The 16,118-nt window shown below is 36.3% G+C and overlaps 1 protein-coding gene across 1 annotated transcript in view; it reads left to right on the top strand.

Annotated features, from left to right (window-relative positions):
• The window catches only part of sh3gl2b (SH3 domain containing GRB2 like 2b, endophilin A1), a 42,997-nt gene extending 28,464 nt beyond the window's left edge, over positions 1-14,533 (top strand). The window contains exons 3-9 of the mRNA XM_023280843.3: positions 1,254-1,326; positions 1,401-1,544; positions 2,386-2,519; positions 2,632-2,790; positions 4,117-4,220; positions 4,302-4,432; positions 5,411-14,533. Coding sequence (XP_023136611.1) covers positions 1,254-1,326; positions 1,401-1,544; positions 2,386-2,519; positions 2,632-2,790; positions 4,117-4,220; positions 4,302-4,432; positions 5,411-5,607 — 942 coding nt within the window. The 3' untranslated portion in view covers positions 5,608-14,533. The remainder of the gene's footprint in view (positions 1-1,253; positions 1,327-1,400; positions 1,545-2,385; positions 2,520-2,631; positions 2,791-4,116; positions 4,221-4,301; positions 4,433-5,410) is intronic.
• The last annotated feature ends 1,585 nt before the right edge of the window (positions 14,534-16,118 follow it).

Here is a 16,118-nt window from a genome sequence, read left to right as displayed (position 1 = left end):
ATAGTTACAGTGACGCCATGCCGCTATCTGGCAATGATACAGAAATGTGTTTTACTGTGAAGTGTTGAGTTAAAGTTTAAATGAGAACACTTGGTATAATTAAATGTGGCCTTTTAACTACACCCAAAGTCAGAAGATGAACCCAGAGTGGGATGTCCTTTGCTTATCACAGCTTCACTGATGAGTTGAGGGCTGCAGAGACTGTGGATATAATTAGAGGCAAACTCAAGATCTGAGTTTTTAGTCTGGCTTTTAATTTCTTTTACTTTTTCTTATTATTAGGTCAATTGTTATTATCATTGTTGACTTTGTTGTTGATTTTGTCCTTAATAATACAGAAAGCAGATTTTTTAAATTAGTTTTATTATTACTACATTTTATTTTAAACATATTTTTATGTTATTAATATTATCATGATTACTGTTGTTAATTGTGTTATTCCTGTCATAGAATTTGTCATTTTGTTGATTTTAGTAGTAGTAGCAATTGTGATACTAATGTTATTATTTCAATATTATTATGTTGTGACTATTATAATTTGATTTAATTTTCTATGTTTGATTTAAGTTTCTTTGTGGTTGTTTTGCCTCGCTTTGTGGTTGTTTTTTTGTCATTTGGTGGCTGTTTTGTGTCTCTTTACAGTCATTTTGTGTCTCTCTGTGGTTGTTTTGTGTCTTTTTGTGGAAGTTTGGTGTCTCTTTGCGGTCATTTTGTGTCTCTTTGTGGCTGTTTTGTGTCTCTTTGTGGTTGTTTTGTGTCTCTTTGTGGTTGTTTTGTGTCTCTTTGCGATCATTTTGTGTCTCGAAGTTGTTGTGTCATTTTGTGGCTGTTTTGTGTCTCTTTGTGCTTGTTTTGTGTCACTTTACGTTTTTTGTGTCACTTTGTGTCCATTTTGTGTGTAGTTGAGCAGAGAATCCAACAAATTGTCCTGCACACTTTGATTTTAGTGCAAATGAAACAAAGAAGAGATACATTTTGCCGCTATTTGACAGAACCAGTCCAACTGTTTTCTCCTGTTTCCAGTTTTTAAGCTAAGCTAAGCTAGGCTAAGCTAAACTAATCTGCTGCTACTTGTAGCTTTACATTAAACAGACATGTGAATCATATCAACTTTCTGATTTAACTCTCTATAAAATGTGGAGCTGTTCTTTTATTCCAAATGTGAGTCTGTTGTGCATGAGCACGTTTCCACATTAATATCTGTGCATTTTTGTGCAATTCTCACCATTTTTCTTGCACGTTTCCCTCTGCAGAAGGTGGACATCACCAGCAGAGCGGTGCTGGACATCATGACCAGAACCACAGAGTACCTGCAGCCCAATCCAGGTAAACTACACACACACTGCACACAGCGTCGCACAAAAAGCAACGGCATCGTCTAAACTCCTGCTTCCTCACAGCATCCAGAGCCAAGCTGAGCATGATCAACACCATGTCCAAGATCCGTGGCCAGGACAAAGGACCCGGCTACCCGCAGGCCGAGACCGTCCTGGGCGACGCCATGTTGAAGTTTGGGCGGGAGTTAGGAGAAGAGTCCTGCTTCGGTGAGTTACAACAGCTGGCACAATTTAGGACAATTTCTGCTCAAACCTTCTCTGATTTGCCTGAAATTTTCACTGCAGAATATATGCATAGTTATGAACATATTTGTGAAATTTTAGCTTAAATATGCAGCACTTTCTTTAAAAAAAAGTTCTCCAAATCCTGCCTGTCGACCCACTTTCAGCAGGTTTTTCACACGTTCAGTTTGAGGCTGTTTTAATCAAAGATAAAAACATGAAATTTTCACTGTTATTTCCCATCATGATTCAGAAATCTGTAATATTTGACAAGTAGGTCAAATAATCTCTGATAATTGGTTAGTTAAAATATAAGAAAAATTGAAGACGTCATGAAAAGTTTCATCTTCAAGCTCATTTTTACCAAAGCAACATTTCACTGAATTCAGTCTGGTATTTTTAGTTAATGACAAACAAGCGAACAAACAATGGAAGTAAACACTGAGCTCTAGCTTGGTTTGAGCAATAATGGAAGCAACATGCTGCTATGAAAACCTCTTAGTTTGGAGGGCTGTTATCTTAGCTTTGATTAATGAGCAGACATCCTGGATGTTTTATTTTCACTTTCAAGTAGCTTATTAAATTCAAATCAAGTGTAACAAGGTCAAGTTCTGGTATCAGAGATTAATAAAGCACTTGTGAGTCACTAGAAACCAGCAATTAACTAGAAATCATTAAAAAACAGACAAGATATCAGAGATAAGTGCAGACTGAGTCCATCAGATGCTGTTGTAATTGCAGAGATGCACTTTTCTTCCATTCTTATCTTCTTTCACCTTTTCTGTTTTCTCACAGTTTCTCCACTGATCGTCTATATTTCCTCCAGGTTTGGCGCTAATTGATGCCGGCGAGTCCATGAAGGAACTCGGGGAGGTGAAGGACGCTCTGGACATGGAGGTCAAACAGAACTTCATCGACCCGCTGCAGAACCTCCACGACAAAGACCTCAAAGAGATACAGGTGAGTCAGCTGAAAGTGGAAGCAGAAGAAGGTTAGATCGAACAGCTGGATGTTGTAGATTCTGTGTTGGAGCCACATGAACCCAAAGTGACCTGAGTCTCCTCCAACGCAGCATCATCTAAAGAAGATGGAGGGACGCCGTCTGGACTTTGACTACAAGAAGAAGCGTCAGGGGAAAGTCCAGGACGATGAGATCAAACAGGCACTGGAGAAGTTCGACGAGAGCAAAGAGATCGCAGAGCAGAGCATGTTCAACCTACTGGAGAGTGATGTAAGAACAACAATGTCTATGGAAATGTCCATTAAATGCTGTAAAACGGAGACGTTTTACCTCTTTTTTGCAATTTTTGTACATTACAGTGTCCCGAAGTCTTGTTTCTGGCTCCCTAGCTGCCAGAATTTCAGATTTTTTGTGCAGTATATAATATTATTATTATTATTATTATTATTATTATTATTATTATTATTATTATTATTATTATTATTATTATTATTATTATTATTATTATTATTATTATTATTATTATTATTATTATTATTTTAGAAATTTACCAGAATAAATTGAACATGAGGGTTAAGATTCTGCAATATTATATACTATACAAATTTAGTAGTTTAATCTGAACATAATTTTGACATTTTTTAAGTTTTTAACTGGATTTTTTTGAACAATTTACCATTATTTTACAAATTTGATCTGTTTTGTTAATTTACAGAAAATAACTTTAAAAAATCATCAGTCATATTTTGACTAATTTGAATATTAAAGTTAAGACCCTACAACATTATTTATTCAAAATCAATAAATATTGTATATTATAACTGTATGCAGCTGACTTACGTTAAGACCGTACAATATATTATTTATTATATGTTGTTAATTATACAATTTTATGAATACTGAGGTTAGGACTGTACAATATCATTGATTATATATATTTATTGGACTAATTTAAATATTCAATTTAGACCCTGGGAACATTTTTTTATTATAGATTTCATCTAAATTGCAAATTTTTTATTTAGGTATCTGATAATAATATAAAATAATAATATTAATTATGTAACTTTTCATGACTGATTTGAATATTGATGTTAAGACCCTTTATAAATCTATGTAGCCCTATAATATTATTAATTCTATAAATTTATGTGACTAATTTTAATATTGAGTTAAGTGCCTACAATATTATAAAAAGGAATCCAAGAGTATATTTTGAATGAAACTACATTTTATCAAAGCATACAGGTAGCAATTTTAATGTTAATACAACAACAAGGAACACACAAAGACTTTAAACAAATGTTCACATAAATAAGTATAAGTATAAATTGAGATAAAATGTAAATTTACAGAAACTGAAAAACTAATCACAATGGGTTTCAAGCAGAACCACAACTATAAAAATAACCACAACCATGATAAAACTAAAACACCACCTGGAATATCACACACGCATCAAATATTTACGTCTGTTCTGGATATTGACATGCTTCTGCTGTTGCCATAGTTACAAAGGCAGCATCTGAGCATGCTCAGAGCGGGCCCAGCGTGAAGCCGGGCTCAGAAACAGCACGTGTCCTGTGTGTGTTGCAGATCGAGCAGGTGAGCCAGCTGGCGGCGCTGGTCCAGGCCCAGCTAGAGTACCACAGCCGGGCCGCCGAGATCCTCCAGCAGCTCTCCAGCAAGATGGAGGACAGGTACCATCCGTCCTCCTACCTGCCAGGGAAATATGTCAGCGTTTGGATCCGTCTGATGTGCCGTTTGCTTTTTGTTTCCAGGATAAAGGAGGTGTCCAGTAAACCGAGGAAGGAGTACGCTCCGAAACCCAGGATGACCCTGGAGCTGCTGCCCCCCAGCGAGAGCCACAACGGGGGGATACACTCCGCCAAATCCCCCGGAAGATCACCAGGTAGCTCACAAAGACTGAAGGGGCTGCACCGAAGCTTAAATATTAGGAACCTGCAGCATTATTTGTTACGTAAATGTACTTCTCTAATTTACACAGTAATCCTAAAACTCTGCAGTATGATTAATACAATTACACCTGACTGGTTTAAATATTAAGTTTAAGACCTTACAATATTGTTTGTTATATAAATTTATCAGGCTAAGTTAAATGTTAGGGTTTTTGGACTTACAAAATTATTTATTGTATACATTTATCCCTCTAATTTAAACATTTACCATAAAACTCTACAATATTATTAACACAAGTATACTTGACTAACTATAAATATAAGATTAAGATCCTACAATATTATTTATTATACAAATTCATGTGACTTATGTAACTATTTAAGACTCTACAACATTATATATTATATTATTGTACATATTTATGAAATATGAAAGTATGCAATGATAAATAAAGATTGATTGATTGATTGATTGATTGATTGATTGATTGATTGATTGATTGATTGATTGATTGATTGATTGATTGATTGATTGATTGATTGATTGATTGATTGATGTGCCTAATTCCAATATTAAGATTGAGACCTTAAAAATGACATCTTGTAAATGTTTACTTAACTAATTTAAGTATTGCTTAAATACTTCTTGGGGTTTCTAAAGTAATAAACAATAGGGGACCCACCTGGTGGTGCATTCAGGTACTGCAGCTAATCTACAACACTTGAGATGTGCACTATCTTAAAAAACAGTATTAGCAGATGCTAAAATAAAAACTGTGGCCAAACAATTAAACTAAAAACTTGATTGGAACATCCCTAGTTTGTGCTACCTGGTGAAGTTTCATTCTTCTTAATGAGAAGTAAAGAGCTAGTAAAGAGTGCAAAAGTCCTTTATTAATCTGTACTCAATTTATTAAAAAGTTGTCAGTAAATCGATTTAAACCTAATGTTTTCTGTCCCTTCCCTCACAGCCCCGATGGACCAGCCGTGCTGCAGAGCGCTCTACGACTTCGAGCCAGAGAATGAAGGCGAGCTCGGCTTCAAAGAGGGCGACGTCATCACCCTGACCAACCAGATCGACGACAACTGGTACGAGGGCATGATCAACGGCCAGTCGGGCTTTTTCCCCATCAACTACGTGGATATCCTGGTTCCGCTCCCTCATTAGGCCCCGACCCGGCCCTCTCCCCTTCGACTGACCCCCCGAAAACAGCCTGTATTTGCATAAACAACAAACCACGCCCTCCTTCTACTTCTTCTTCTTCTTCTTCTTCTTCTTCTGTGCTTCTGTGCGATTCTGCTTTCACAAAACGGACTGGACGGGGCAGCGATTAGAGGAGAAGAAGGGAAGGACATGAGGATCATAGCGTGAGGATTAAAGCAAGCCGAGAGGAGTCGGTGCTCGGCCGGGCAGCGCTGGATACCAATGAGGCTTTGGAGACTTGCATAAGGCACGGTGTATATGTACGTGCATGTATGTGTCTGCATTTCGACCTCTTCTTACTCTATTACGATCAAGCCAGCAGAAATTCCTGCCCGTCGGTTCAACCGCCTGACAGCTTTTCCTGTGACACTGTCTCCTTCCTCTCTTCCTACTTTTCTCTTTCCCTCGAATATCTTTTCTACCTTGACTTGCCTTCCTGTGCTCTTCTTCAGATTTCTCAGCAACTGTCACAGTCTTCCCCACTTTCTGTCTTTCGTACTTTCTCTTTGTCTTTCTGTCCTCTTCCCTTGCCTAGCACTGCCTTTCAGCATGGCTCCATACTCAGTTCAGATCCAGAGCTACAGCTGGGCGTCAGACCCTTCTGCTTTTCGTTCCAGTATACCTCGCCCTCTTTTTTTAGCTCTTCTTGTAACATACTTTGCGTTTTTCTCCGAGAATCCTCTGCATAGAATTTCAGCTCAGCGGCTGCATGCATGAACCAGCCAAACTGAAAAAATTCAAGTGATAGAACGCTGGGTGAAATCCAGGTTTTAGGAGTGCATTGCTGGGGTAAAGCAGTACCTGCAATAAGCTTAGTCCTGTAATGGAAATTTTAACAGTTTGAGGGTCAGGAAACTCTTTGAACTCATCAGTAAGCAACACAGGCCTGTTGTACTGAACGGAACGTACCACCAGCTTGGTGAATTGATAAGCCTTGCATAGAGAAAAAGAGGCTTGTTTTTCGCTGTAACTAAGTTACCCATTCACAGTGTTTTGTGTGTACTGTGTGGAGTAGGTGCTTGCTGACTCGTCTTATTTGTGGCTTTTGCATGCAGGGCCGTGTGAACAGTGGTAAAAATTCCTGTTTTCAGAACTTTTATTTGCTCAGAAACCTGTCTGGACATCTATTCAGGTTTGCCATATAAGTAGGATGCATAGCAGTTGGTGGACAGTTTATCGATTGCTGTTATCACACAACCTGTTGTCGGTAGGGTTTGCTTGAATATTTATAGTGTCATTAAGGCAGCAGACATTCCAATGTGATCTCACGATACACAGACCAAATTCTCTAACCTTCAGAACATTCCGGCTATCGCTTACTTTAATACTCAGTTCCAGTTTTCAGTTCCAAAACCTTCCTATGTACCAACTGTATGCAAAATGCTCAATGTTTCTGAAAGAATATTACAGTATGTAAGCACTGGACACTATACCGGCATAAATATCCCACAATTCAATGCAGTACCGAAAGCTACCAAAGCAACTAGTCCTTAATGACAATTACTCTTTGATTTAAGTCTAAGGTTGAGATGGAAACAAAGTGTAGCAAGTTGCTAATTCTGCCTGATATCAAGCTAACAGATGTCAGTGGAGATAAAGACAATGAAAAGATACCCAATATACTTTATTCACTAAAAAATGTAGTGCCTATAAGAGCTATTCTCCCCTCTTGGATTTTTCCCCCTTTTATTGCTTTTCAACATTGAATCATGGTCACTTTGGTGTTTTGGCAGTAAAAGATCCTTGCATGTCAAAATAAAAAAAACATTCTTTGCGAAGCAATATCAATAAATTCAAAATATTACATGTCAAAAAGCGACTAAATCCGAACTGCTTCAGGGAGAGTCTTGATGGCCTTCCTCTCTTCTCGGCCTCTTCTTGCTTTGTCGGTCACTTTTTGAGGACGACCTGCTCTAGGCAGATTTACACGTGCCATAATCATTCCATTTTTTTACTGATAGATTTAACTTCACTCCTAGGGATGTTCCTTTTATTGTTTTTAACAATGAATCAAGGTCAATTCAATTTACCAAAAAAAAAGATTTTCTGCAAAGCAACGCCAGTTAATTAAAAATATAAAATTTGAATTAAGTGACTGAATCAGTGCCTCTTCAGAGGGAGTCATAGGTGTCTTGGTGGCCTCATTTGTCCTGTTCTTGATCAGTCACTCTCTTTTTGAGTACAAACTGCTGCGAGCAGATTTACACATGTGCCATATTCCTTCCATTTCTTAATAATGGATTTAATTGTACTCCAACGGATGCTCAGTGACTTGGAAGCCTTTTTTATGGAGTGTTCTTTGGTCTTCATGTTGTAGTTACATCCAGGAGTACTGATTCACCTTCCAGATACAGGTGTCTTTATACTACAATCACTGAGACGCATCACTGACGCTGCACTCAGAGGATCTTTTTTTTTTTGTCAATTCCTGTCAAAAAAAACCCAAAACTGTCCATTATTTAAAGTTGAAAAGCAATAAAAGAGAAAAACTTCCAAGCACAGTGAATAGTTTTTATAGGCACTGTCTGCTCACTTATATTATACGTATTCAGTATGCCGTTCATAGTATGGAGTTTCAGTATAACCTTTCAAACACTCCAGAAATTTGAACGTTTTCTGACTTAGACATTACTAGAATCTCAGTACCAGTCCTCACCTCCACATTACAGTGGAAAACAGGAGTCTTCTGCTGCATGTTCTGCGTCAGTCAGCGCGATATATATACGACCGCGAAACTGCCTTAGCTATAATGCTTATGCTATAAGTAGTGCTTTTGTCAAAAACCTCTGACTGCTGGTAATTTTCCATCAGAAAAAGCTGTCTTTGTTGTCTAGTCTTGATATGAAGTTCTAAATAGAGTGGGCTCTTGTTGATTGTTTAAAGTCATTGGGATAAATCACATTTCAATACTCAAACAGTTAGTTTAGGGTTAGGAAGCACTCAGTATTGGTGGTAACTATAAGCTATGCTAGTTCCCTGGAGCATGCATCACATACAGTATATAGTGGAGCTGGTACAATGGCTACAACTGTTACTCCACCAAAGTGCTACCTACCTATATGACAGTATTCTTTAAAGGCAGTATTCAGGAGTCTGATCTTATAAGAAAGGTTGTTATTTATTGTTAAAGGCTCTTCAATAATGTTCATCAATGATATTAGGTTACAAAGATAATGACAAAACTACCTAGTTCATGTAGTGGAAACAGAATTACAGGGTTTTACAGTTGATAACAGCAAAACAGGTGTAAAGGTGCGATATATGAGTATTTTAAAAAGTTCAGTTTCTGATTTCGAAGGCAGAACCATCCCATCCTCACGCATGTTTTTCTACCAGCAGGGTGGCCATGTCAAAGTTGAGGCAGTCATCCATGTCTTTCAGTTGCTCTCTGGACCACAGACAGACTTCAAAACACGTTATTTTCCTGTGTAGTATCAATGAAGACATGCATACCTGTCAGTCACCATTTTCTATCTTTTATAATATATCCATGATGAATTTCTTTATCTTGTAAGCGAAACAGAGCAAATTTCACTTCAACTCGTCGGTGGCAGCTTTGTGATGTGTCACTCTTTGCACATTTGTTGCAGCAAAGTTCAGTTCTCTTCCATCTCTGTTTGTAACCAACCCAGTCTACACAAAATTATGTTCTTATGCACCTAAACTGCATTCTCAAATACATTCTGAAGGTGTAATGTAATTTTGTGACGTGGTAGAAAAGGCAACCAGTTTGAAAGTGCGGTAAAGTCTGAGGTAGGACGGGAGGTTGGTGGCATAAACCAGTTGGTTTGGTATTGCACCAAAACTACATTGTTATATTTAGAAAAACAATATTTTATGTTGAACAGTTTTACATGTCAGAAGCTTGGTTAAGGTTTGGAACCAAATTTACGTGGTCAGTGTTCAGAAAAACATCATGGTTTGGGTTGAAGTTCAGTCCTTTTGCCACAGATTTGAAACATCCTCTTCATGTTCTGGGTTACTCAATAATCCCACCCCATCTAATGTATTTTTGATTGGCTGAAAAGAAGCTACAGTTATCAGAGACAAATAAATGGAAACTCTATTCTTTTGTAATGTAATTGAAAATGCAGTTTGGTAGTATCTAAATGTAATTTTGTGGAGACTCGGTTGCAGAGACAAGATAAAGAGAAAACTTCCTCATATTGAACTTTTACTTTGCTTTACTTTTGTGTTGTAGAAACCAAACTCTTTCCTTCTGATTGTGGCAAATCCCAGTACCCACGATTTATTTTTTGACCACCAAGCAGTGAACTTAAAAACCTGGTCAGCCGACAGGTAAAACATCCGATGGGACTGATCTTTCAAAATAATATACTCACATGTAGCACCTTTAAAGTTGGAGCTTGTTGACTGTTTTTACCTGCAAGACAAGTTGACAAGGAGGGTCATGCACAGATGTGGAACTTTTAAGAGTTGGATTCAAAATTCAGCAGCCAGTTTGCAACGTTAGAAGCTCGAATGTATGACAAATCTAGAGAACAACATATTGTAGTCATGTCTTGCTGGAATTAACAAACATCAGGATGTAAAATCAGGCACCTTGATAGAATTCTTGCTGTCATTTTCATTTTAATGAAACTAAAACCTACATAGTTGGAAGCTTAAAGCATCTAAAAAGCTTTGCTTTTTTTCTATCTAGGCATTAATTATTGTGTCTTGAATGTCAGCAGGAATCTGTGCTAGCATAGCTGATGAGGCAGATGGGACTGACCAGCTGACCTTCACATTCGTGCACTTTGCTGAGTTGAGCAGAACTGAGTATTTAGCTCCCGAATAATGAATACCACATCTTAAATGTAAGTCATAATATTAAAACACAGAGAGAAGTTCATTAGAAAAACATGGGAGGTTTCAACTATCTCTGATTTCTATTTAAGAGCTGATTTCATTCTCCACAATGTTTCAGAACCTCTCTGCTCCATGTAAACACTGCCTGCAGTTCAGCTGAAAAGCTGCTGAATTTTTGTCAGGTGACTGATAGTCACAGCTGAATCATCGATGGTTTTTTGGTTGCACCAAAGAGAACAGATTTTTTTTTTTGTTTTTTCAGAATGTGGAACAAACCAATTTTAAATGAGGCATGTCGAATAGCTTGATGGTAAATTACATATTAGCTTAGATTTGGATCATTTTCCTGACGTAACCATACACATCACGTGTGATTAGTTCAAGAACGATGGGAAAGTTCAATTCCCCATGAATATTTTTGTTTGCTTTTATAGTTTCTGGCTGAAATGGTGTCATTAGTTTAAAAAAAAAAGAAAGAGCTAAATTAAGATTTGGGGGTTCATCAGGTTAAGATAGCTCATAACTAAAAATATTATTCAGAAAAATTATGAAGTATCTATTTAACAATATATCCTGCCTTGAATGAAGGTACTTTGTATTTTGTTTTTCTGAGGCAGTCCACAATCAGCAAATACAAGACATGAGGCACTACTGAAGCAAACAAAATATGATACCAAGTGTTTCATTAGAGGATTGACAAGTTCAAAGCTGTAAGTTTCTTTTGGACACAACTAGTAATAATAAAAAATGGAAGTTTCAAGCTGGTTGCAGAAATTCAAGATGTTCTATTAAATGTCAATAAACATTGAGTATAAATGCAATAAATTATGACATAACAATAAAGGAAAGTTTCAATAAGAGGAAGAGATGACTTAAGGAAAACTGTGTATCTATCTATCTATCTATCTATCTATCTATCTATCTATCTATCTATCTATCTATCTATCTATCTATCTATCTATCTATCTATCTATCTATCTATCTATCTATCTATCTATCTATCTATCTATCTATCTATCTATCTATCTATCTATCTATCTATCTGCTCAGACATCTCTTCCATTGCCAAAGCACATGTATGATAACAACAATACAATCACAACTGCAGTAAACTGGGTAATAATCTCTCTTCCTCGCTCATTCTTTCTGCTGCTCTGTAACTGTTTCAGGTTGTTGTAATCATCGGGGGTTTGGAGCTCATCTGTGTTCAGTGTTTCCTTTTTATTTTATTTTTTAAATTATTTCGTCCGTGAGTTCTGTGTCTGAAAACCTGATTTTTCGGAGTCCGCCTGTGGAAAGTCTGTGAGCTGCATGCAACTGAACCGCTTTACATCTGCTGTTCGAGATGGTTTTCCAAAAAAGAAAAAAAAGTTTAAAGATTTAAGAAAAAGGAGGAGATATTTGTCCTGCTGGCTTTTTTTTGCGATGCAGTGAGCCTAAGTTAACTGCTGTTCTTAAGTTCTGTTGTTCGATTACTGTATTGCTTTTTTGACCTGCTTAAGCTATATTCATATAGCACTCTTATTCCAATTACAAAGTGCTTTAAGACTTTTTTAATTTTCTCGAATGTTTTAATTTATTGTTTCGCTCTTTTTCTATGTTTGTTTGTTCTTTTCTTTTGTGCTGACTTGCCCTCTATGGCGACATGTATTCTAACCTCAGTGAGGGACTTGTACAGTGTTACCCTCCACCATCCCCGTTCACCTTGACGGGAGTCAGACCTCGGCCATGTTTCCTGCCTGAGTTTCGGTTTCAGCATCAGTCTCGGATTGATGGATCGAGTGTTGCATTTCAAGCCGAACTTGCAGACTGAAGCTTCAGTTCTCACAGCAGCTCTGAGAACAGAAATACTCCCATTGTTTGGGATAAACCTGATAAGAATGAGTTTTATTTTATTTTCAGGTGCTGATAAATACGTGTTGACGGGATATCAAAGTGATATCCTCCATATTCCTCATTTTAAGTTATATATGACATTTTATGAGCTTCACAGTGGTCAGCACTGTTGCCTCACAGCTAGAAGATGTGATAGTTTGCCTCTATGTGTAGCCCTGAGATGGACTGGTGACCTGTCCACGGTGTCCCCTGCCTTCACCCTAAGTCAGCTGGGATAGACTCCAGCACCCCATGACCCTAATGAGAATTAAGCGGTGTAGATAATGGATGGATGGATGACATGTTACAATAATTAGCCAATAATACAGTCTTCTATTATATGCCAGATGCAATGCTACAAAGTTTCTTGTACTACATCAACTAAACATCATGTAAACATAGATGTAGCCGCTGTGACGCCACCTATTGGTTTTGTAAACTACTGTTTTAAAGTGTCTAATCTTGGATCTGGCTCAGATCTCAACAACATGCTCAAATGATAATGACTTATCAATCACAAGGTAGCTACGCCCTAAAGCGTACCCTGCTTTATTGCCTATTCTCGGCTAAATGGGACCATAATTTACAAAAGGAGCATCTTTCTGCATTGAAATAAACTTGAAACTAGCAATCAAGATCATAAACTCTTTAGGAAAATGTTTACTGAGTTAACAAATCAAGTGAGAAGTTGGGTCATTTTCTCATAGACTTCTGTACAATCTGCAACCAGACTGGTCACTCCCTGCTGGCTGTTAATCAGAATGCAGGCCTAAGTCACTTCAGCATTGGCTTCACTTTTCAGGCCTGAAGGCTACATCTGTATTTTATATAGTCTATAATTCCATGTACCATGTTTGGTTTTTAAGGATGAGAGCATTGCAGAAATATGACCTCACCAAAGTTTCACCATTTCAGCTTGCTGTGCTGACAATGAGCAAAAATCCACATAATTTTTGTGCAGCTTGAGCTTCAAATCATCTGTGCCAATTTTGGTGAGGATTAAGAAAACTTTTTCAAACAATCTAATATAACAGATGTTGGTGTCAGAGGGCAAACAAGCGCTATAGTGCACAAAGTGCACAAAAATGTAATGGGTTTTTCCTTCACTCATGCTCCACTTTTTCACCAAGTTTAGTTTAAATTGGCCTTGTAGTTTCTGCGTAATCCTGTGCACAGACAAACAAAAAGCAAGGAGAACAACCTCATTGAGGCAACGAGTAAATCAAATGCAAAATAAGCAAAAACAAAACCCTTTTCTTTGAAGTCAGCTTCTTTAATGAACCGGTTAAAGAAATAAATCAACATTCTGAGGAAATACACTGACTTGTTTCCTTGATATGAATTTGACACCTCAAATCTGCACAGTAAACATAAAGCTACAGCCAGTTAGCTTAGCATGAGATAGCAACTCATTTAGCTTTGTTAACAACTACTTGGTCAAATTGTGCTGTAGATTGTCTTCTGGTTGACTTCATAGCTGAAAAAGTTAACTTTAGAGATAAAATAAATGGTTTAGTTTCCGCTAAGCATCCAGGCTCATAAATGCAGTTTCAAAACATGACTAGGATTTATAATTTCTTTACGTTTATGAATCTTTTTTTTCTCCGTTTGTCATGCAACTTTTTAACTCCACCTGTGAGGTTGCTCATGCCCTGCTTCAAAGAGACATTTCTCAGCAACTGAATCTCTGATCTGCCGGTTGATTTTCAGGTTGTAATAATGTGGCCTTGGTCTGAACCGTGGCTGTTACATAATATTACTGTATGCCTTGTGACTGTAAGAATAAAAAAGACAAAAAAAGCCCTTGGCCTATGGAACCTGCTGTCTCCTGGTGAGCTATATGTGTGTGTGTGTGAGTATATACACACCTTGTTGCTATTTATTTATGGACTTTGCAAATTCATTTGGTTATTTATTTATTTATGTATTTATTTATTTATTTATTCCTGCGTCCTATTTATTGGCCGGGCACCTGTGGCATATTTGACGGTTGTCAATACATTGCTGTGTGATGTGGAGGGATTTTTGGGGTTTTGGTCGGGTGGGGGTGGTCAGTGGAAAAAACCTCGCTGTGATACTAACTCTAACTGTTGCTCTCCTCGTATTGGACGATGATATAATCTAAGACCACTGTATGTATAACTGCTTGTCGTGAAGATGAACTACAATGTAATGACAATAAAGAATTAACACTATGATGACACGCTGCAGACAACCAGACTCCAATCTGTTCTTCCTGCAGAGAATGTGGCTAGTTTTGTAGTCAACAGAACTACAGCACCGCCGACTGGACAGAAGTGGAACTGCATCAACAACCAACAGTAACTTTTATTTTGAAATTCTGTACGCATTCGATGCTTAAATGTGACTCTATGTTAAAAATGAGCTTTGGGCCTACAGATCAGACACACAGTTTTTTCAATGAAAAGTCCTGCTTTTTTGTTTTTATTAATATAAAGATTGTTTTGTCTGACATATTCATAGAGCATTATGTTGAGTATAAATTAAATAAAAATGTAGTTATCTGTCCAGTACAATGCCTTCTAGAAAGCAGAGATATAAGTATTAAAATATAGACAGTACAGGATACAATCACAATTCCAGGAGAGATTTGTATAAGAGAAACACTGACATTTAAGTGTGGCTGGATACAAACAAATGGATAAACGTTATAATAACAATAATACATTTGGATAAAAAATAAAAATAAAATACTAAAAGGCAAAATCAGCAAAAAAGAAAAAGAAAAGCTAATAAAAGGATAATAACAATAATAATTAATGAAATTCTGCTTTTCTATAAAATGCTTTACATACAAACAGTGAGGTACAGATGCCTCCTTTACCTTATAGCTGAGTAGAAAGATACAAGAAATGGACACAGAAATAAAATAAATGGACAAGAATAACAATTAAATAAATATTAGAAGGTAACACTACTAAAATGTAAAATCAGCTTTAAGAGTAATTAGTGCATTTAAACGCTAACAATAAGGTTAAGAGTAATCCTAATAAGTTTATTTCAACCTTTTTTTTTAAACCCATTGAGGTAATGGGACCTCATTTACAACATAGTTGAGTATGGAAAATAATAGATATAGTCACACTAATAAAAAAAACTTCTAAAGAATTACACTAACAAAAAATAAAAGGCAAAATCATTAAAATAATAAAAATCATACTGATAATTAGAGCATTTAAAATTGAACAACAACAGTAAGTATTCATTCAATTACTAAATTGCTAGTACAGTGTACCTTCTAGTAAATAATAGTAAATTAATTTAAAAAAAACCCTACAAGAATAATTAGAGTACTTAAGATTAATAATCAGAAGAATGTGAAATATAAATAAGTAGAAACGGATACTATACAAGAGCAACTAACTTTCAAATCACACGTGATTAAAGTATAAATCTGAGAAAATATCAAAATAATTATATTTTATGATGAAGTTATGATAGTGTTCGTTTGTGTTAAAATGAAACAATTGAATAGACAACAAGAAATATAATTATACGACCTTAAAATAAGATACATAGCAATATAATATAATATAATATAATATAATATAATATAATATAATATAATATAATATAATATAATATAATATAATATAATGGTCCGTGTATTTATGTGGCAATTGGATTTTCCGTTCTGAAACGTGTATTGAAAAACAAAAAACGAGTGGTTATTTGATTTTCGTTTTAAAATACAAAAATTAAAATTGAAATACAAGGTGTTTTTCCTTTTCATGATCAAAAAGGGATATACGAAATTTTAAAAATGC

Source organism: Amphiprion ocellaris, chromosome 23 (genome assembly GCF_022539595.1).
Source record: "Amphiprion ocellaris isolate individual 3 ecotype Okinawa chromosome 23, ASM2253959v1, whole genome shotgun sequence".
Lineage (NCBI taxonomy): Eukaryota > Metazoa > Chordata > Actinopteri > Pomacentridae > Amphiprion > Amphiprion ocellaris.
Note: the sequence above shows the minus strand (reverse complement) of the source record. Positions and strands in the feature narration are given on the sequence as shown.